The sequence below is a fragment of the Enoplosus armatus genome, chromosome 8 (genome assembly GCF_043641665.1).
Source record: "Enoplosus armatus isolate fEnoArm2 chromosome 8, fEnoArm2.hap1, whole genome shotgun sequence".
Classification (NCBI taxonomy): Eukaryota; Metazoa; Chordata; class Actinopteri; order Centrarchiformes; family Enoplosidae; genus Enoplosus; species Enoplosus armatus.
This window is the reverse complement of record NC_092187.1, coordinates 15983003-16003406: the sequence shown is the minus strand read 5'-3', so window position 1 is coordinate 16003406 and position 20404 is coordinate 15983003. Positions and strand designations below refer to the sequence as shown.

The following is a 20404-nucleotide window of genomic DNA, read 5'->3' as shown; positions in this document are numbered from 1 at the left end:
AACGAAAGTGGTCAGCCAACTCAAAACAATGAAATCTACTGATACTGCCCAGTCCCTTCCGCTCTCTCTTTTCTCTTGACCTTCTAAAACCAAGAAGTCTGTGTGACACAAAGTATTTTTTCCTTGTAAACAAGATAGACCTCTAGTGTGTTGTCCAGGCCTTAAAGTGATATTGGTCTTTTGAGAATGAAACAATCACCCCCTGTACCCGTGCAGGGTTGCTGCAAAATGTTCATAGTTTGCTACTTCACAGACAGCACAAGCTGTGTGTAAGAGGGGGGTTGTGGGAAGTCGTGTAGATAAGGTTAGGCAGAAACACAGAGATGAAAACCATACTACATACCATAGGAAGATCAATATACCACTAATGAACACGTCAAGTTTTTATTCAGGTGCATGGTCTTGTTGGTTTTCAACGTTGTTGTGTATGTTTTGTGGCAGTTGGCTTGGACCTTAAGTGGGCTTTTACTGAGTACAATATGCACTACAAACCAGGCATATCCTGGGGATTTCTACTGTGCTGGTAACTGGAGTAGAGGTGCTGGGTTAAATATAGAGGGAAGGCCCATTCGTCTCCCCAACAACAGCAGAGATCCCACTATAGTGCCGGATGGGGATGGGGGATGGGGGGTGCCAAACAGCAACACGGCTGTATCGCATCACCATTTGCAGTATCAAAGTCCAAGTGTCCTCTTAGGACCTGGTGTGGAAATCTACTGTGTTGGAAGTTGTCTTCCAAGTGCTTCCAACTAATAAAAAGTTAATCTTGAAAATCCTCCCACAAAAATACTCTGAGTCTGAGCCTCGACTCACTGTAACTTACTGAGATGATCTGATCTACAAAGCGTGTCCGTTCATTGCACACAATACACAGATACACACATGCTTGGACACACATTACTCTGCCCCTTTCTGCACTCCAAGCTTGTTGTTGCTACTTGTGCCTTGGCTCAAAGCGGTAGTCCCCCCCCTTCTCTCTCCCCCTTCTCTCTCCCCCTTCTCTCTCCCCCTCTCTCTCCCCTTCTCTCTGTATATGCCTGGGCCTGGCTTGTTGACTTTAGCTGGTCCATGTGTTGTGCTGCCGCCAGAGGGGATGGTTCTTGGCCCAGCCAAGGCCAATACAAGTTGAGGGAGGAAGGAGGGTAAGAGAGTGTGTGTGTGTGTGTGTGTGTGTGTGTGTGTGTGTGTGTGTGTGTGTGTGTGTGTGTGTGTGTGTGTGTGTGCGTGTGTGCGTGTGCACATGTTTGTGTGCGTGGGTGTGAGAGAGTGAGTGTATGGTTTTGTTTGTGCATGTACTTGCATGTACGTGTGCCAAATGCTCCAACCAGAGGCATCCACAAATGCACGTACTACACGCACACACACACACACACACACACACACACACACACACATGCTAGTACAGTAAATGGGGTTAAGACATTGAGGGATAGTACCTGTCTCATAAAACACACATTTGTCAGTGACAGGTCTCGTAAATTTGACAGCTCAGACTATGAATGGTGTCGCTACTACATTACATTAAATACCTGTTACCACATAGTGTGTGTATGTGCCTACACACGTTCATCTCCATATGTGGGGGAGAAGTGTTCTGTTTATCATGTCGTCATGAAATTTACTGCATGCTATAAATGCGCCGTGGTTGGACTGAAAGGCTCTTGTAAACACCCAGATTTGGGGAGTCAAAAACCAAAAACCCTTAAAACACCCTTCCCCTCCAAACACACATACATATACCACAGACACACACACAGCCCAACTTTGTTGACAGCGATCTCTGCTCTCCAATCAACTCTTTCTGGGCACTAAATAAAGGCATCCCCAGTTTAACTTGCCTCTCATAAGAAGCAGACAGATTTACTGTTGCGTCTGTATAGCAGCTCTTTAGCCTGTCCTCCACTCCCACCAAGTTTAATGGCTCCATAGTTATTTCACACACAGACGAGAAGTGATAGAGAGAGCAGCGGACCATGTCATGTAGAGTATCTGCAGGCGCTGATGTACTCATCAGAGTAAGCGACGAACAGGATTGGTGGAGCTGTTATCTGTGCGAGCTGGTTTTGTGATGGCAGAATGCGGCAGCCATCTGTTTCTAACTTTGTGTAAACATTGATACCAAAGTCAGGCTGATAGCAACAGTAGACTAGCTTCACAACTGTCAGCATGAATAAGAGTCAATCGGCAGTTGGCCCTCAGAGAAAGGGGGTCTAACACATGCCATTAGTGTTGTTTATCGCTTAACACATGGACACACAGACACACAAACACTTGCACCAGATGTAATGAAACTGTGTGTGTGTCATGGTTCTGCCGGGAAGCAGAGGAAGGGAAAAGCTCAATGTCAGGAAATCAGAGTGGGTTTTGGGAGGGGGGGTATTAATGAGGTCTGGTGTGTGTTGGTATTCCTCTGAGTGTGTGTGTGTGTGTGTGTGTGTGTGTGTGTGTGTGTGTGTGTGTGTGTGTGTGTGTGTGTGTGTGTGTGTGTGTGTGTGAGAGAGAGAGAGAGAGAGGGATAGGGATATCAAAGTTTGAATTAGCTCTGGAAGTAACTAATAGGCTAGTTGTCCTTCCAGTTTGTGTTTTTTGTAATCTGTGTCACTAATACACACACACACACACACACACACACACACCAAAAGCAGACACGCATGACTCAGTGGTATGCTATTAGTATACCACTTTTCCACACCATAGGCAGGCCAAATGGGACTCCAAACTCACATTGTGTAGGATTGAAAGCACCATATCTTTAATTCCAGAGTCAAGCTAACAACACGTTGTCCATGTTGGCAACAAATTGAGAAAAACAGCACAGAAATGTTATTACGATAGAGACAGAGGCCCATAAATCAAAAGCGTGTCCCTGGTTGGCCCTGTTTAGCGCTGAAAACAAGGCTAATGACTGAAACAGGACACAGCTAATCTTGTTATCTCTTTATCTCTCATCCAGACTGTGTGTGTGTCTATGCGTGTGTATGTGTGTGTTGTGAATATGTGTGTTACCCACCTCTCCTCTGGCTATGTCTTCTGTTTTAGTTGTGGTGTGGATATTATTCTTTGCATACTGTGATTCTTTCCCATATTGGTATTTTGTAATTATACACAACTGTTTTGCAAACTTCCCGCATTGTATTCAGAGCACACAAACGTTCACACACACACATACACACACAGATACATGTTTTGAGATGTTGAGAAGTAAAACCAGCATGTTTTGTGTGAATGTCAAGACTGTCTCCGAGAGATTCCTTCATATCTGGTACATTCCTCTGCGATCTGTTTGCTCCCCATCCAACACATTCTGATCAGCGTGGGAGCTGAGACACTTTCTGAACTTTTTCTGTGTCCATAAAATGTTTTAAAGTCTTGTCACTTCTTGTGTGTGTGTTTGTGTGTGTGTGCGCAGGTGCATGCAAGCGTTCGGATTCACACTGTACTTTTGTACGTGTTTGTGGACTCCAGAGTGAAGTTTTTGCGCTGAGTATGTGTGTGTGCAGTGAGACTCAGAGTGGATCTCTGCCAGGGCTTAGGGCTTGGCTGAGAGAACGCCTCAAACCAGTTTACTCTGGTTGTGTAGTGGAGAAGTCTGGGGGCGGGACAAGGACCTCTTAAAGCTGCAGACCATGTGTATCTCTGTCTCTCTTTGTGTATGTATGTGTCTGTATTGTACATCTGTGTGTTGTGCATGTTCATATACTAACATTTTACAGCATTTGGATTTGCATGTTACATACATACAATACTGGATATATGTTCACCCTGTTGTATTGGCTTTGACAGCTCGCTTTTTTTCTGGATTTTACATGAGAATTTGAATCTGTTTATGTGTGTGCAAGTGTGCACAAGTGTGTGTGGGTGAGTTCTTGGACCTGCATTAGATAATTTTCCCCGCATTTTGCTTTCAAGGACAGCTAACAAAAAGGACCAGAGAGGTGAAGAGTGCAAAATCGAATAGATTAAGAGAATACGTCTGCGTGAAGCGGAGAAGTTTGTGCTTCATTGCAGGATGACACAAATTACTGTTGTGCTCGGTCACATTTTTATTAGAATGCCAGATGCCAAAGCACACTCCTTGGGTTCACTGTGCGTGTGTTTATAAATGTGTACTGTGTGTAAGTGTACGTTACAAGTTCAAGTGGGCAGTATAAATACGGTTTAAGCAGAGGGTGGACTGCTCAGCATGGGGTGTACTGAGCAGGAAGGCAGGAACAAACATCTCTCACCCGCTCTCACTAAGCGATATTGCACAAGCTGTGCAGAGACAAACCACAAAACCCCTTTCACTGTAGAGGCCTTCCATTACATCCTCATATACACACACATGCATATGCTTAAACACACACTCAAACAGTAAGTTTTACTCTACATATAATCATGTATCTCTCTGTGCTCTGGCTACTTTTGTTGGATTTGTTTACTGCGTCATCCAAATTTCTTCTAATATCACTGTTGATATTTTTGGGGGCTCCAGAGATGTTTAGTTTTCTCTGGCCAAGTTTTTTCTTCTAAAATAATTTTCCATTACTCAGTCAAAACAACAAAATGTTTTACAGTGAGTATGGCGGAAGTTTTATTTGTTCCAAATGAAGTGGAGACCGCTGATAATCTGCACCTGACTTTTTCCTGTGAGGTCAATCTATATTTGCGTGTTTTGCAGGAAGCCCTCAGGTCATGCTGATAAGGAGGTGATGGCTGCCACTGTCCTGACCTCGCTGTCCACATCCCCCTTGGTGCTCAATCCTTCCACTGCACCCACAGGTAACATCACTGCATTAGCTGCATTCTACCTGCAGTGGAAACTGCTCCATCAAATACTGACTTGTCCACTGTATTAAACATTGAGGTCACTCACTTTAGATAATGCTGAGGATTGTTCACTCTCAATCAGGTGAAGCGGTGGACAGTGGGAAGATAAAAAAAATAATTTGATATTAGTTACCCTGACACAGACTGATTTATGTGTTAACCTGTATTCATCTAAGGGTAGGGAGTCTTACTGGATTATTAGCACTGTTCCCTTATCTTTGTGTACATGCATGCTTACCCAAGCCCACTTAACTGCCAACAGCCTTGACCATATCACCACAACTCCTTTTGCTGTTACTAGTAATGCGCCATCACCATGCCAACCATGCCAGACAGTCAAAGTCCTGTTGGCTTTTTTTTTTTTTACCTCAGCATTAAACCAAGGCTACTGTTTTTGCTCTTAGTACTGTAGCAGTTCATATCCCATATCACCCCGTTTGACACTGTAGTACCAATTGGGCAAAGTAGAAATAAATCTATAGCAATCAATTTTATTGTAGAATTCAGCAGTTGTTAGTTCTTGTCAGAGGATGCTGTGGCTTTAGGAGGAGCTAAGTATTTGAAACAAGTGTTGCAGAGAGGGGATGTTGGTTGATATCTTTAACTTAGCCTCATGAAAATGTCTGTGCATGCGTTCAAGTTAGGAGTTTGCTCACATTGCTCCATTATGTGTACTATGTCCCAACACCACTCCCTCCACACCTCCCGACAATCCTTAAAATGCTAGCTTAACCCTTAAAATGTTTTTTGTGCGATTTATGTAGCTTGACATTAAAAATTTGTGATAGTACTTCCCCATGTTGTATCTTTTAGGAGTTGAAATAGGACTGACCATGCTATGTTTGCTTCTCTCGTATGGGGGTGACACATGGTCCACCCCAGGGCCTCAGTAATTCTGTGAAATAGTACAGTAATCCTCACACACAAATTGATCCATGCTACATATTCAGATGAACTGGGATTCAGCTCCTTACATTTCTATAGGAAATAGTTATTGGTTGGTAAGTTAATCCTCAACGTGCATGATATTAAGTTCTTCTCCGTTCTGGGGTTTAGGTTTTGTTTGTTAGGATTTTACTATGTTTTTCCACAGTGAAAGTCAGATCAAGCTGGTGCGATTATCAAGTCTTACAGATTAAGTATTATTGGACTGGTCAAAAGGCCAAAGTGTATAGAAAGGGTTTGTGGGTCAAGAAATAATATAGTATCCTGTCCAGGAAATTAAAGCTGTGTTGGGCTTAATGGGCAGAGCTCAGTGTAGCTAAATGATAAATGTTAGGATGGTAAAATATTATAGATAGTAAAGTACTATATATAAGATATTAAAGATATTAGAACTTATGCATCAAACATGAATGTCATGATTTAGGGCTTTTGAGAGATTTTACATTTTCATTTCCATTACAGGGTTAGGATTTGGGTCAGGATTGTTATGCATACTGTCCCAACATTATGTTGCCAATATGGTTTTTATTTCCGGCCTTTAAAGTAGTGCGCACTCATGTTCATATTCGTCCGTCTTTGCTTGTGTTCAAATATGAAACATCTTCCTTTTAGCCATGTTTTACCATTAATCTGAAATGTACCCGTGTGTTCTTTAAACTGCAGTCCCAGAGCCGGCCAGCAGGGCTTGGAAAGAGGTGCTGTCAGCTAGCTACAGCAGTTCCACCAGTGGCAACTGGAGCTGGGATGCCAGCGACCTATCAGTGCCCTCCACACCGTCCCCACCTCTTTCCAACGATACCAACAAGAACTTCCTGCTCTCGTCCCAGGGTGATGATGTCAATGAGGATGTCACAGAGAGCACGCACTTCCTGTTTGAGGACCCCATACCTCGGAAGCGAAAGGTAAAGATGGATGTTCATGTCCTGCCGCAAGAAGTAGAATAAAGGAGTTCATGTGTTTAATGTCATATCCCATCATGGCAAATTTTGTAATGCAAATAGGGTCAGTTGTATTTTTAATTGACTTATTTTCATATATTGGAGAATATATGTGTTTGTCACATTTTATGCTTGTGACATTCCTTGGGAAGCTAATGGAGCAGAGATCTGCTCAGAATATGTTTAACACAGTCAGTACAGTTTCTTGACTCCGCTAGTTGCTTGACACAGCTGTGTTTTGTGGTCATCACAGCAGCCCCAGATGCTGTCCACTCCACTTTTAGCTAAAACCAAAAATTAGCGCACGCTGAGCAATATATCAGTGCCACCATTTTAGAGCAACAATTCTGATGTGCTTTTGTTAGTTCTATCAAGTAGTAACAGGGAGAGACCTTGGTAAATCCACTGGAAACATTCAGAAAATGTAAGCACCATGCAGTTTAAAAGCCTCTGACATAAGGCCTGTCGCTTTCTGCTTGTGTGGATGATGGATTATGTTCTCTCTTTCACTTCTCTCCCTCTCATTTTTTTACTATAGAAACAATCCAGAACATCAAAGTGTTTTCACTGTCAAGTAGCTTTCCAGCCCCTTTTTAGTCTTTTCATGGGGAGATGTGGGAAGGTTTAGTAAGAAGGAAGGACAGGGGAGGGATGAACAGCAGGAAGTAACAAAAGGTTTAAGGGATGCATAAAAATGAGGACAGTCATACTCAAAGGGTGTAGAGGAGGAGAGGAGAATTGACGCTTGACGAAGGTAGCAACGAGAGGAGAAATGAATCACAATATTTCCTCTAGCCATACAGTGACAGAGGAGAGCTCATATACTGTTCAGCATGTGGGAGTTTGCAATTCAACCTCCCTGGAGTGGGGCAGCAGTGAAGATTATTGAGCTGGCGAATGTATGAAACCACAAAGACGATGCTGCCAGAGACCCATGCCATACCATAGATGAGCATGCAGGAAATGAAGTAGGATGTCGCTGGAAGGAAGATAAACACACAAGTTGTGTGGAAGAGGGCTAAAACGTATGCTAACCTCCCGGTTGGCTTTGTGTTGCAATATAGCTGACGCCAGCCCCAGAGGTCTAAACCTTCAATGAGCAGCTGCCCCTCGAATTGTAGGCTGTTTGATTTTGTGCAGGCAGTGGGTTAAGAGGATTATTAAACATGGCAATCACCAGTCTTACTGTAACAGTGTTAAGATGTAAGAAAAACGCTAGGGAATTAAGTGATTTGTGATTGTTTGTGGGATTTAAAACTAGCTTTGCTGTGTCATTTTTTATTAGGAGAGTTGTTTTAAACAGCATGGTAAGGAACATGCTTATAGCCGGCACCACTTAAGCAGTTTAATGACATGTTGCTGTTGAATAGACTGAAAGGGGAGGGACAGTCAATGAGAAATAGTTCAGAGGCTTAGTGGTGTAGGAGAGAGTTAACATAACCATTGATAAAAATCTGTTCTACTCTCACTTTTCTCGCTCAGTTTCCCTCTTTCTGTCTTTCCTGCTCCCTCCCTCCCTCCCTCCCTTCTTTTCTTGCCCTTATTTCGCCAGAGGCTGTTGAAAGGTAATGAGAGTACACACCCTCTGTCACCAGCAGTGATGCAGGTCCCTGCCTGCACATGGTACAGCTGCCAGCCCCAGATATGCAAAAGAGAAAATGAATTGGAAATAAAAACACCCACTCCATCTATCCATCTCCTCACAGCTTGTTCATAATCAGCGAAAGTTATCCTGGGTTTAATTTATAAATCAGATTTGAGGAGGATCAGATATGAAAAGCGTTTACAAATGCTTTTGATGATCAGAGGTTAAAAAGAGGTCAGCGTGGTTTTCACAGGTGTGCGCGGGGCCTTGTATGTTGTGTTAAACATTAGGGGCTCCCCCAGGCTCTGCACCTTAACACCAAACTATTTCCGGTAAGACAGATCTTTGCCTCACCCCACAACATCCACAGACAGCAGGAAGAGATCAGAATAGAATAGAACATTTATTTTGCTCATCAATCTGTCAGTGAACATGAAAGTACTGTTTCATTGTCCCCTCAGTGTCCCTGTCTTTTTCTGTCTCTCTCTTTCTCTTTTACTCTGTATGTGTCTGAACTTGTCACATATCAGGTTTCTATTTTTATAGGCTTGGTGCTCTAATAGCTCTCTAATGAGGTGTAGTGTTTGGCCCCTTGTAGAGTGGCACTCAATCCCCCACGAAGGCTTTTCTATTGAGGCTGCCAATTAGATCCACACAGAGGAACATGACAATACATGCAACATAAACCTCTATTTCCTATGAAATACTCATCAGTGTTCTGCATATAATATAAAATATATGTTAATGACTTCTACATTGTTGTTGTCCAGTGATGAGAAAACTATTCACAACTCACACTCACAACACAATGTTGTGTTTATAGTGACACTTGAAGGTTCGTCCAAATCAGTTGTCTTCTGACTCATGTTGCTTTTGTGGTGAACGTTTGTTTTAGAACTCCATGAAGGTGATGTTCAAGTGCTTGTGGAAGAACTGTGAAAAGGTCCTCAGCACCTCCTCAGGGATCCAGCGACACGTCCGCACTGTCCACCTGGGGTGAGTTGCTAGTCAGATCAGGAATACCGAACACACACAGTGCTCAGTTATTGTCTCCTGGGTTTCAGCCGTCTCTTATAGATGTGCAGTAACTTGTTTAAAAAACTGATATTGAAATCAGAATATTTTAGGTTCACTCCCATAGTCCTTTCTCCTTAAAGTCGTCTCTCTTGCTGATTAGTTGTGTGTATTACGCACTTAGCAACAGTTTTTGTCTTAACTGAACTACTACACACACACATGCACCACCACCAGGCATGATCTCTATGAGTTACATAGATGATCTCCATTGTGACACAGACAGGGTTTAAAAGTTTGTTTTTATTTGTATTCAATCTTTATTCAGACTCAATTCTGTAAATGTGGGCATTGATACTGATGATGTGTATTTACTTTATAGAACTGCAGGCTTTGTTTTTCACTTTAATAAAGACCTTCACTGTGTAGGCGTCACTTTAGTAATCCTGTTGCTACACCTTCGTGGTAGTAGTGTTAAACTTTGTCATTTAAATAAATTAAGACAAGAAGAAAAGTGGCACACAGCTTGGATGCTGTCCATCTGCCTGCCTTTACATCTGACCAGCTGAGCTTATTATTACCGCTTCTTCATACATATATCTTGTGCTTATAGGTATATTGTCTGTTAAAGAAGAATGGAACTATTAACATTTCTTAATCCATATCAGCAACAAATATACTTTTGTATCACAATGCAAGAAGACTGAATGTGATATAAATGTGGTCCAATTTATCAAAAATGGGTGAGGTTTTTAACAATACAGCAATATAGTTTACATCCACTGCATTTTATTAATGCAGCAGGTACATTGATATATAAAATATATATTAAAAAAATAAGAATACATTTGTCACCCAGTGAAATACAAAGTAGTAATAACTTTGAGTTTGCATAGATGGTAAGATTTTAAAGGAATTGCAATTATGATGATTTTATAATTCAAGGATGCTTCAAAAACTATCCTCACAGTTATTGTCATTTCATCAACTGTCCGTCTGTTTGAGGACTTCAGTCTGCAGCACACTGGCTTTTACTGCCCCCTGCTGCTGGGAAGAGTAACCACTTCCTGCACATTTTTTAGGTCATATATCTGACAGCTGTGCTTATGTTTATGGTTGTCAGTGGCAAAATGGAACATCATAGGGAAACACATGAGCATCTTTTGTGACCACTACGATCAATATTTAAAAACGTACCTTAATGTTTTGAGTCTTTGAGTCTGTTCACTATTGTTTGTATATTTACAACTTATCATATGTCATAAATATATGAATAGTTGATGTATGTTTGGTAAAATGGTAAAATAGAGGCTTTATTGTTTACTCTGGGCAAAGTTGTTAATGTTAATGGGGGGAAAATATTCCAGTTCTCTAACTAAAATAAAAACAAATCCAAAACCATTTTCCAAAACGATACTGAATACTGAACTAACATTAAAACCTTCCACAAATGGATACAAAATGGAAATAAACATTATTCACCTTTTATTTATTTTATTTATTTGTTTTAGTACACGAAAATGTTTTCTGCCTGATTTCCAGAGAAATGTGAGCGTTTAACTGCACGAAAGTAATGTGTTAGATGGCAATGGCAGTATATCATAGGCCTACTCAACCAGCCGCTTGCACACGGCAACAGTCTTTAGGCTAATGCTCCTCAGAGGAATGTCCATTTGAGATCATGGACCCGCGCCACCACAATTATTGGTTTGTGTGATTGGAATAATTTCAAATGTATAGCATTTTCTGGCATCTGTGTTTATGAATTTAAAATGAAAGGAAAAAACTGAATTACTTTCAGAATATACCTGTACTACCTACATAAAGATGTGATCAAAGATATTGAAAAGAGAGATGCTCAAAAGAGAAAGAGTTTATAATACCAAGCATTAATAGCGTGCATGGCCAATAGAGTGTAATGCTGTGCAACAATAAAGCTGCTGTAGTCAGAGCAGTTAGCAGTACAAGAAGAGAGGGGCTACATTATAGCATTAAAGTTCGAATCAGGTGTCTTCAAAAGCTGCTTGACCCAAAGTTAAAGAAGTCCAGTGTTTATTATCACTTCAAAGCTGAAACTGAAATAAAAAATGGAGGTAAAATAACCTTAATTTAGGGAGATCGAGAAGTGTTTCTAAGTAGTTGCTGTTCCTCTCCTGCAGGCGAAACAGCGACTCAGACTACAGTGATGGAGAGGAGGACTTTTACTACTCAGAGATCGAGGTCAACATGGACAGCCTAACAGAGGGCTTGTCCAGCCTCACACCCACCTCGCCCACCACAGCCGGTGCTCCGCCCGTCTTCCCTCCACCACTCGCCGATGTCCCTCACTCCGAACACATCAACATGAACGGTTCGCACAGCCACGTCCCGACACTGCTCAGTCAGTCAGCTCCCTCCACGCTCTGCCACATCCGCACTGACCACGCCTACCAGGTAATTCACAAGACAGACTTTGAATACACACACATTACTAAATTTAATATCTGAAAATTGATGCTGCTGCAATGCCACTGAAAACAAGACAAAACGTTAAGCAGTCGGAAGTTTGGAAGCCACAAAGTTTCAGATCTCTATCATATGGAATCTGCAGAGGCAGTTTTTAAGATTGGTGTGGAGAAAAAGCTCTGGGGTCTGTGTGAGTTACTTAACTCCTACACAAGTGTGAGAGTATAGTACATCAGGAAGAAAAAGAAGAAAAACCTTTTCGCAAATATTAACATTAGGTTCAAGTTCACATTAAGAATAAAGTCAGAATACTTTTTTAGTCAGAAAGATTTTAGTCATGAGATTTAATTATGCTTACATTCCCGCTTGCAGGCTTTATTTGAACTGCTTTTGAAGTTTGGGTGCCCATGCCTCCTCCCTCTTCGTCTCCTTGTCCTTCCTCTTCTTCTTTTCCTTTCTCTAACTGTACAAATTCATGTGCACTCCTCACTTATATGCCCTTGGAGGTAAAATGAAATGTTTTCAGCTGGAAGAACACATTCGTTTTAAGTAGAAATCTTTAAAATATTCAATATTGAATTCAGTCCTTCGCAGTGGTTTGAGGTAGTATTGAACATTCAGTTGCCATGACAACACGAAATGCACACAAAAATAGACTTAGTGTGCTTACGCAGTGAAACTACAATGACTACTTCTCGTTTCATTTTCTCTGTATTGCGCTGTACTCACACGCTTCTATTCAGTACTGCTAACTTCATGTTCTCTCTGCTATTCGTTATGCTGTCCTTCCTGTATTGTTTAACTATAATCGTAAAACTCTTACATTTTCTGCTTGTGTAAAATCCCACATTTTTGTGGTAGGCACTTGTGTTCTTGATCAGAGTGGGTATGAAGGCACATTTGAGATGTAGAGGTGGAAAAATGCCTTCCCAACTCCTTATATGATTTTTTCTTTCTGTATTCTCATCCCCTCTTTCGCTTTCTGCACTCTTCCTGTCCCTCCTCCTTTCTGTCGTGTCCTCTCCCGGCTATGGCGGGGTGGTTGTCCATGTTCCAGGCCACTGCTCCAGTGAGTATCCCAGTGGGTCCTGAGCTGGCTGGGTTAGGCAATAGTAATGGCACCGGGCCTGGAATTGGGACTGGGAATGGCATCAGTGTGTCGTGGCAGTCCCCTCCTGTCATTTTCAAAGGCGTCCCGGTGAGTGAGACTTTGTCTCACGCCTTTTTATCTTAATCTTAACTTCTCCCCTGCTGTTTCTGCTTGTTGCCATTTTTTTGTAGCTTTTTGTCACTCTGTTTTTTTCACTCTCCCTGCTTCTTAACGCTCATCTTTTTATATACAGAGGCATCAGTCTTTCTTTATATAGCACAATTCATGCAAAATGCTATTCAAAGTGCTTAACATATAATCAAGAGAAGAACACAAAAAAAAACAAATGTGCATGCAGGTGCAACATTAAATATGTTGCCAACATCATATTGTATGTGTTTCATTTAAGATTTATGCAATGAAATGGTACTAAAAAAAAGTAAAAGATCAGGATTAAAAGCAATCAAACTATAGCAACAATACAGGGAAAACATTTAAAGTATACTCTGTAACATCCTCAGGGCCTCTAGTAGGTTGTTACAAAGGCTGGGGCCATAACGGCTGAAGGCAGCATTACTGTGAATCAGAGTCTGGGCTCATGGCACAGCCAGTAGACAGCCAGAGGACCTGAGGGATCTAGGGGGCACATATTGTATCTTAAAAGCACATCAGAGGTCCTCAGGCGCAGAACTCTTTCAAGATTTACAAACCAATAAAAGGATCTTAAAATCAATAATAAAACTGACAGGCAACCACTGCGGGGACACAAAATTATGTAATGTGAGCTCTCCCGGTTGTAGATAAAACATGTACAGATGAATTTTACATGAATTGATTTTGAACTGTGGCTATTTTTTGGCAGACAAGAGAGTATTGCATCAAGATAGTGCAGCCAGCTAATGATGTCAGCCATTCCGCACAATTGATCTCTCACCAACTCTCGCTCTCTAGTTTTTAAGTGTAGAAGAACAGCCTTATATAGGCATAGAAATGGAGATTATGGCCCAGGATGACACCTACAGCAGGTATTTTATCCAGAAACTAGTTTCTCTGTTTTGTCATGGTTGTATTGCAGAAAACTTTAAGCTAAATGTGTGCCAACATCTGAAACACATTTATGCAGAGCTAATGCAGCTTGTGTCATCAGGAGCTACAGCAATGCAAAGTTGGATGTCATCCATGTAATTGTGATAACATGTACCTGTCTCCTGATGACGTAGGAAGCTTATAGAAGTCGCACAGTTTAGCTGTGCTCCTCAAGGTGTTATTGTGGCTCTTGTTAATCAAAAGCAACACAGAATTTGCTGCCAGTAAGGTACCTTAGGAATGACAACAGTGACTTACTTCCAAAGTCTGTCTAAAAGAATAAAATGTTAAACAGTATTTAAAGCTGCACTGAGACCGAGAAAAACTAGACAAACAACACTGATCCTTAACTCGTTCACAACTGTTACTGAGGCTGTCTCGGTGCTGTTAAACCCTTGGGGCCAATCACATCACCGGTCTCATCGCTCTGAAACAGCTGTGCTCAACAAATGAAGAATCAGCTTCTCCAGGAAATCATGTTGTTGTCAAACAGGACCACAAATCTGCAGATGGTGCAGGTTTTTAACAATTAATTAATTAATATAATTAATTATACTGTGCTTCACATTGTTAATGTTTGCGACATATCTTAAAATGTGACACAGCATTGTTTGCTTCATAATGCATCATTTTTATTTTTATTTGGAAAAGAGGCTCAGTAAGCTCTGGTATTCTGATGTCTCTCGCATAAGTGGGCAGAATACCAAGTTATAACTGACCAGTCTGATGCGTGCGGAGGTGTGCGGGGTTATTTTGTAGCAGCCTGGTGTCATTTGCATGTAATTAATTCGAGCTAAACACAGTGGACGCCATGCGTAATGGCACTGCGCTCTGGCTCTGCACTTCTTAAATCAGAGGCTGCCGATTAGTCAGCATATGTGTCCTGCTGCCTTCAGATGGCTACAGGGATTTAATGAACTGAAGGAGAAGCTTTTTATGCAGTATAAATCAGCTGTGGACAACAGTTACTCTTAAGAATCACTCATATTCATTTATTGATAAATCCAGACTGGTACAGATGCTTATAATAGTTAGTTAAATTTGTATAAGTTGTACTAGCAATATAACATTTTTACAGGGACAGAATTAAGGTTGTGCCTTTCTGTATATCTGTCATTGTCATGTAGAGTATAGTATTGAGTTGTATCAGTATAATATTGAGCAATGCACTAATGATGTCTTTCCACTTTTGCAGGGGCCTGTGACTCATGTCCGGACAGTTAGCATCGGTGAAAAGCGGCAGCCAGCAGCCAGCACACACACCACAGTTAGCAAGAACCATGCTTTAATAACCCCGGCCCCTAAATCAACACCAGGAACCAGGTATGCATCAGCGTGCATGTGTCCGCCTGATTGTGTTAGGTGTGTTAAATTAATCTGGTTTAATCAAGAAAGTGGGGCTAGTTTTGCTCGAATTATCTCTAGTGATTCACAAGTATGGGACTGGGTTTAAGAAACATTTTATCTTCCTTTATCTTTCTTTCTTTATTCTTCTCTGTTCTTTTGTCCTCTGTATCACAGTAGCTTGAAATGAGCTGCTTTCCCGTTGGGACTATGGTTGTAGTTTTAGTGGAGTCCATGCAGATTAGAAGTATTTACTGCAATGAATTGTAAGCGGTCTGGGGTTAAAACAATTGCTTGATTGATTAATCAATTGACAGAAAATGAAAACTATTTTGATAATCAATTAATCATTTGAGTAATTTTTCAAACTAAAATGCCAAACATTTACTGGTTCCAGCTTCTCAAAAGATTTGCTACTCTTTTGTTTCTCAATGATAGTAAAAGGAATATCTTTATCTGCATTCTGGACTATTGGTTGGACAAAAGAATGAATTTCTAAATGCTACTTTGAGCCTTGGGAAATTGTAAGGTGCATTTTTTATTCTCTAATCGATAAAGAAAATAACCATTAGTTGCAGCCCTAAAATGGTCATGCATTCACACTAGTTAGATGCCATCAAATGCTGTGATTGTAGCTCTGTGCAGGTTTTAATTCCTCCTTAGGATTTTGTCACATTTAACACGTTAAGTGGCTTATATATTTTTACTGCAGAAATAAATGTACTCAACAGCAGTTAATCCCACAGTATGAATGTAAAACAAGGACACAGGGACACTTCATGTCATCATGCTAATGTTAATTAGCATGAGAAAACCGTGCGCTGAACTATGCACAGCCAAAACCCTGAGTTGCTCTTTGTGGTGCTGAATCGCATCAGATATCAGATCACATAAAAAATAGCAATTGCAGTTGCATCAAATCATCGACCTCTTCAAAGATGGCTTCCCTGTTTGTAACGTTTATATTGACTTGTTCTTGTGTGTGTTTTTATGTGTGTGTGCACCTGACCCTTCCCCTACATGCGCCTGTACACATTTATGTGCCTTCGAGTGCATTGCACATATATGTGTGTTTTTATGCCCGTGTGGGCGTCTGGATGTCTGTGTGCATGTCCTTATGCTGTCACATCTGCTGTTACCAAGGAAACCCCGTGGGGAGGCGAAGAAGTGCCGAAAGGTGTACGGCATGGAGAAGAGAGACATGTGGTGCACAGCCTGTCGCTGGAAAAAAGCCTGTCAGAGATTCACCGACTAATCCAGTCCCCTTCCCGTGTCCGTGAGATGAGCTCTTCCTCACTCGGAGTGACAGCTAGATGGACTCTTCCACTGAGGAGATACGGGGGAGATTTCTTCACGACGGAGCTCTCAGAGCTGCTTCCTCCAGCCCAGCAGGGGGTTTGCCTTCTCTCTTTTCCGTTTCCAAATACAAAGAGAAAATAAAACTGGTGGGTAAAAACAAACAAAAAAAATCAGCAAGAAAAAAAAGAACTTGATGCAGGTTTGGAGACTTTTTCTAAGACTGAAACATTTTCACTCTGTTGATGAATGAGGAAAAAAAAGAAACCTTTAAATTGGATTCTGAACCTTCTGATTTGATTTTTTTGGTTTTCACTTGTCGTTTTTCACAGCCTCAACTCAAGGCGATGTTTAAAGACTGCAGATAAGCTTTTTGGTATTCTGTTCACTATAGGATCATCATGTAATCTACTGTTTAAGGGGTGGATCATGACTCTTTTTGGAAGTTCAAGGGTTAACACCAGATTTGCTTGGTAAGACTTCTGTAGCATCTCTGTTCTTTGTTGTCACTGTTTAAGGGACTTCAAACCTACCAAAGGCAAAAAAGCCAGTTCACTTACACTCAACAGTTTAGGTGAATCTCAACCCCGAATCTAGCATCACTGTCTTCTGCAGCCTTACTGGATGTCGACTGTGTAAGTACATATTTCGAAATCTACTACCTGTTCATTAAGCAAATTCAGTACAGCCAGCTATACTTCGTGTAGTTTTGCAAAGATGCACAAAACCCTCACACCAAGTGGTACAAAAATGTCTTTTTGACTTTCCAAAATATTTTTGAGAGATGTACACAATATATGAAAAATATGTCCCTCTCTTCTTCTACGTGTCTACGTGTACCCTAGAGATATGCACCTTGAAGAAATAAGTTGTCTTTTAGAGTATCACTGTAACCACAGCGCATGCCTGAGAGATTTCTTATATAGAGTTTATTTTCAGCAATGACTTGCTGAAGCAACTAGCAGTGCAATCAGCAGAATTAGAGCATTTAATATTGTCTTTCTCGCTTTCTGGTTGTCATTGTTATTAAGGTGAGTTCAGGCTGACTTTTTTTACTTTCACAGCTGATGTTCTTAAAGATTGTTTACCACAATGAATGATAACTGCCCTTTGAAACTTTAACTTACTGTCTGACTGATGTAAATTGTGTGTGTAAAACAGAGATTGTAACCCGACATTCACTACCTGATAATAAGTCAGGCAGTCTAATTAATTTCCTGCAGTTTTAAACGCACAGGTTACCCAGTCTTTTGTATTTGGAATAACTATCATTAACCAGCATTGCAACATTTCTAGTTATCAGACCTAACTTCACAGGAAGACGTTTTCCTATGTTTTTAGTAGATGTGTTTAACCCTTTAGAATGATCTTTCACTCGGGTCTAACATTTGAAAATGAAAAGTGAGAATCAAATCAAGTCAGGGCAGAGCAGTGGCGTAGGTGGTCGGCTGTATACTGATTGATAAAAATGTTTTACCAAAGTGGAGTTGTTCTTTTATAGAACGGGCCTGTAATACTAAATGGTAGGCCTGCTATTCCAAGCTTTAGATGAAATATAAGTGGTAAGTTTTTAGATAGTTAGAAATTGTAATTTGTTGATGTATCATTTTTATCTATATTTAAAAAAACAAACAAACATACATTTTCAGCAATATTGGCCAATCTAAGAAAATAGCCCCCTCTAATTTTAAAGTTAATTTTTGTTTCCTGTTTTGTATTTCTCTTAATTATCCAAGATATACAACAAGGAAAGAAAAAAATGCAAAGACAGAAGAAAGACAGACCTACACACGAGTAGTCATAGTTAAGAACTTTTCAAAGTAATCCCTGCATCAGAGATCCCCAGAAGAGTTTTTTCTTTTTTATCTTTCTCCTCATTAGTAACGCATATTCGTTAACTTTCTCTGAGTCGACTCAGTACATTTTTAGATAAAAGACAATATTGATCTTTTCAAGATGATAACCTGCTTCCCATAAATCATAGTCAAGTTAAGTTATTTATGTATACAGCCCAAAATCACAAATTTGCCTCAAAGGGCCTCACAATCTCTACAACATGTGACACCCTCAGACTCTCGATTCAAAAAAGGAAAAACTCCACATTAAAAAAAAACCCTGGTATTTTTCTGATCTGCTCTCAGAGGCGGAGTCAGTAGACGTGTATTTTTTGAAGAGATTCACACTTATGCTGTTCATTAGCAGCTTTTTGAATGTAGATTCTGCTGTGTGTCCTCTGCTCACTAAGCCCTCCTGACACTGACCTGACCTGATCACCATAGCAACGTATGACAAACACACACACAAACACAGTGCCTTTCTATATGCTATATGAGCAGACTCCTTGACTGAGGTACAGTACGACTTCAGACCTCTGTCGCCATAGAAACACCTGTGCTGTCCCCTGTCGCCACAGGGTCTCGTGCTGGCGGCTGATACCACGTTGTAGGCGACCAGTTGTCACCTCTTGATGAAAGACTGGAAGCAGATGTTTGACTGTTAATTGGTTGGCTTGAAGTCAATGGGAAAAAACATATTAAGCACACATGTTAGCCATAAGAGTAGTTAATAATATTCAGTCCATGTTCTAAAACACCATTTTGTTGTTTTAAAAAAAATCCTGCCTGTAAATTGTTTATTCCAGTGGCATCCCAGATAAGCTAGAGGTCTCCCTCTCTCTCTCAGCTTGTGAGAGCGGTCTCTGCAGGCCTCTTCGGGTCAGAAACTTCACAAAGTGCCAATGAAAAGAACATAAAAAGGAAAAGGTATACTGACCTAATGAAATTGCACTACGTTGCACTGCGCAAAGACATGTTTTTATACATGGACATTTTATATACACAAATTTTGAAGTGAAAGGATTTTCTTCCTTTTTTTTTTCGAGTAGGTGGGAAGGGGTGTCGTCACTGCCCGGTGGAATAAATGGGGTGTCAGGGATAGGGGTTCTGTACCTCTGGGGTCCCCCATTGTTAGCAAGTGATCTTGACAGTGTGACGTCTTGCTCTCTGTGTCAGATTTCTTGTACTAAACATAGTGGTGCTGGCTGTTTCAGAAGTGTGGTACTGGGAGGTACAGTGTGGTACTTAGGTAGTCCGTCACTTTGCCTTTTCTTGGAGTAGTGCCAAGGGCCGAAAGCAGCACCTGCCTTGTCTCAGTTATGGGAAAACACCAGTCTCAGTCAGTGGCTGCACATTATCGTCCTGATAACAGATGCTTTTACAGTGTTCTATTGCCTGGAGGGTTTTTTCCTCAATACTCGCACACTTTTTATCCATAAAGTTCATCTTTGTGCTTCCTTTACCTGTGTAGATACTGTCATTAGTGCTGGATACCACTCTTAATTCTGTTGTCTCTGTTGTTTTGGTCGTTGATGGAGTGTCAAATGCATCCCATCAGGTCTCTCTCCATCTCCTCAGTGTAAGCACTTTTAGATTCCACCAGCAGAGTCAGAGGCCGATGCTTTTGCTGGCAGTGGATGGGACTGTTAGCACGTGTTACGCTAACAGGTTCCCGCGGTTGCCGGCCACTATTCCATCCCCCCCCACCCAGTTGCACTAAAGTGGCCTGTGACGATCAAGGCCCAAGTCGTATCATTAAGAGCTCGGCTCGTGTAGTTATGGCCAGAAAGAACTTTATTGATCAACAATTTCAACTGTCACCTAGAAAATGAGGGATGGAGATTGAAGTTGACTGTTAATGGGTGTGCAGGGAAAGCAGACGCAAGACACGCAGTGACGATATAGATGGATTTGCAGTTTCAGGGCTTTCTTGTACATATGCAACATAAAGAGAACCGTGAGGCTTTTTCATATATTGTTGTTTTCTTTGTTGTTGTATCTTGTTATATGAAAAGTA

General features: G+C 41.1%; 1 protein-coding gene across 1 annotated transcript in view; it reads left to right on the top strand.

The window, feature by feature from the left end:
* Positions 1-16756, top strand: part of slc2a4rg (SLC2A4 regulator) — a 33168-nt gene extending 16412 nt beyond the window's left edge. The window contains exons 3-8 of the mRNA XM_070910595.1: positions 4661-4761; positions 6418-6656; positions 9173-9273; positions 11451-11724; positions 15108-15235; positions 16400-16756. Coding sequence (XP_070766696.1) covers positions 4661-4761; positions 6418-6656; positions 9173-9273; positions 11451-11724; positions 15108-15235; positions 16400-16511 — 955 coding nt within the window. The 3' untranslated portion in view covers positions 16512-16756. The remainder of the gene's footprint in view (positions 1-4660; positions 4762-6417; positions 6657-9172; positions 9274-11450; positions 11725-15107; positions 15236-16399) is intronic.
* Positions 16757-20404: the final 3648 nt, after the last annotated feature.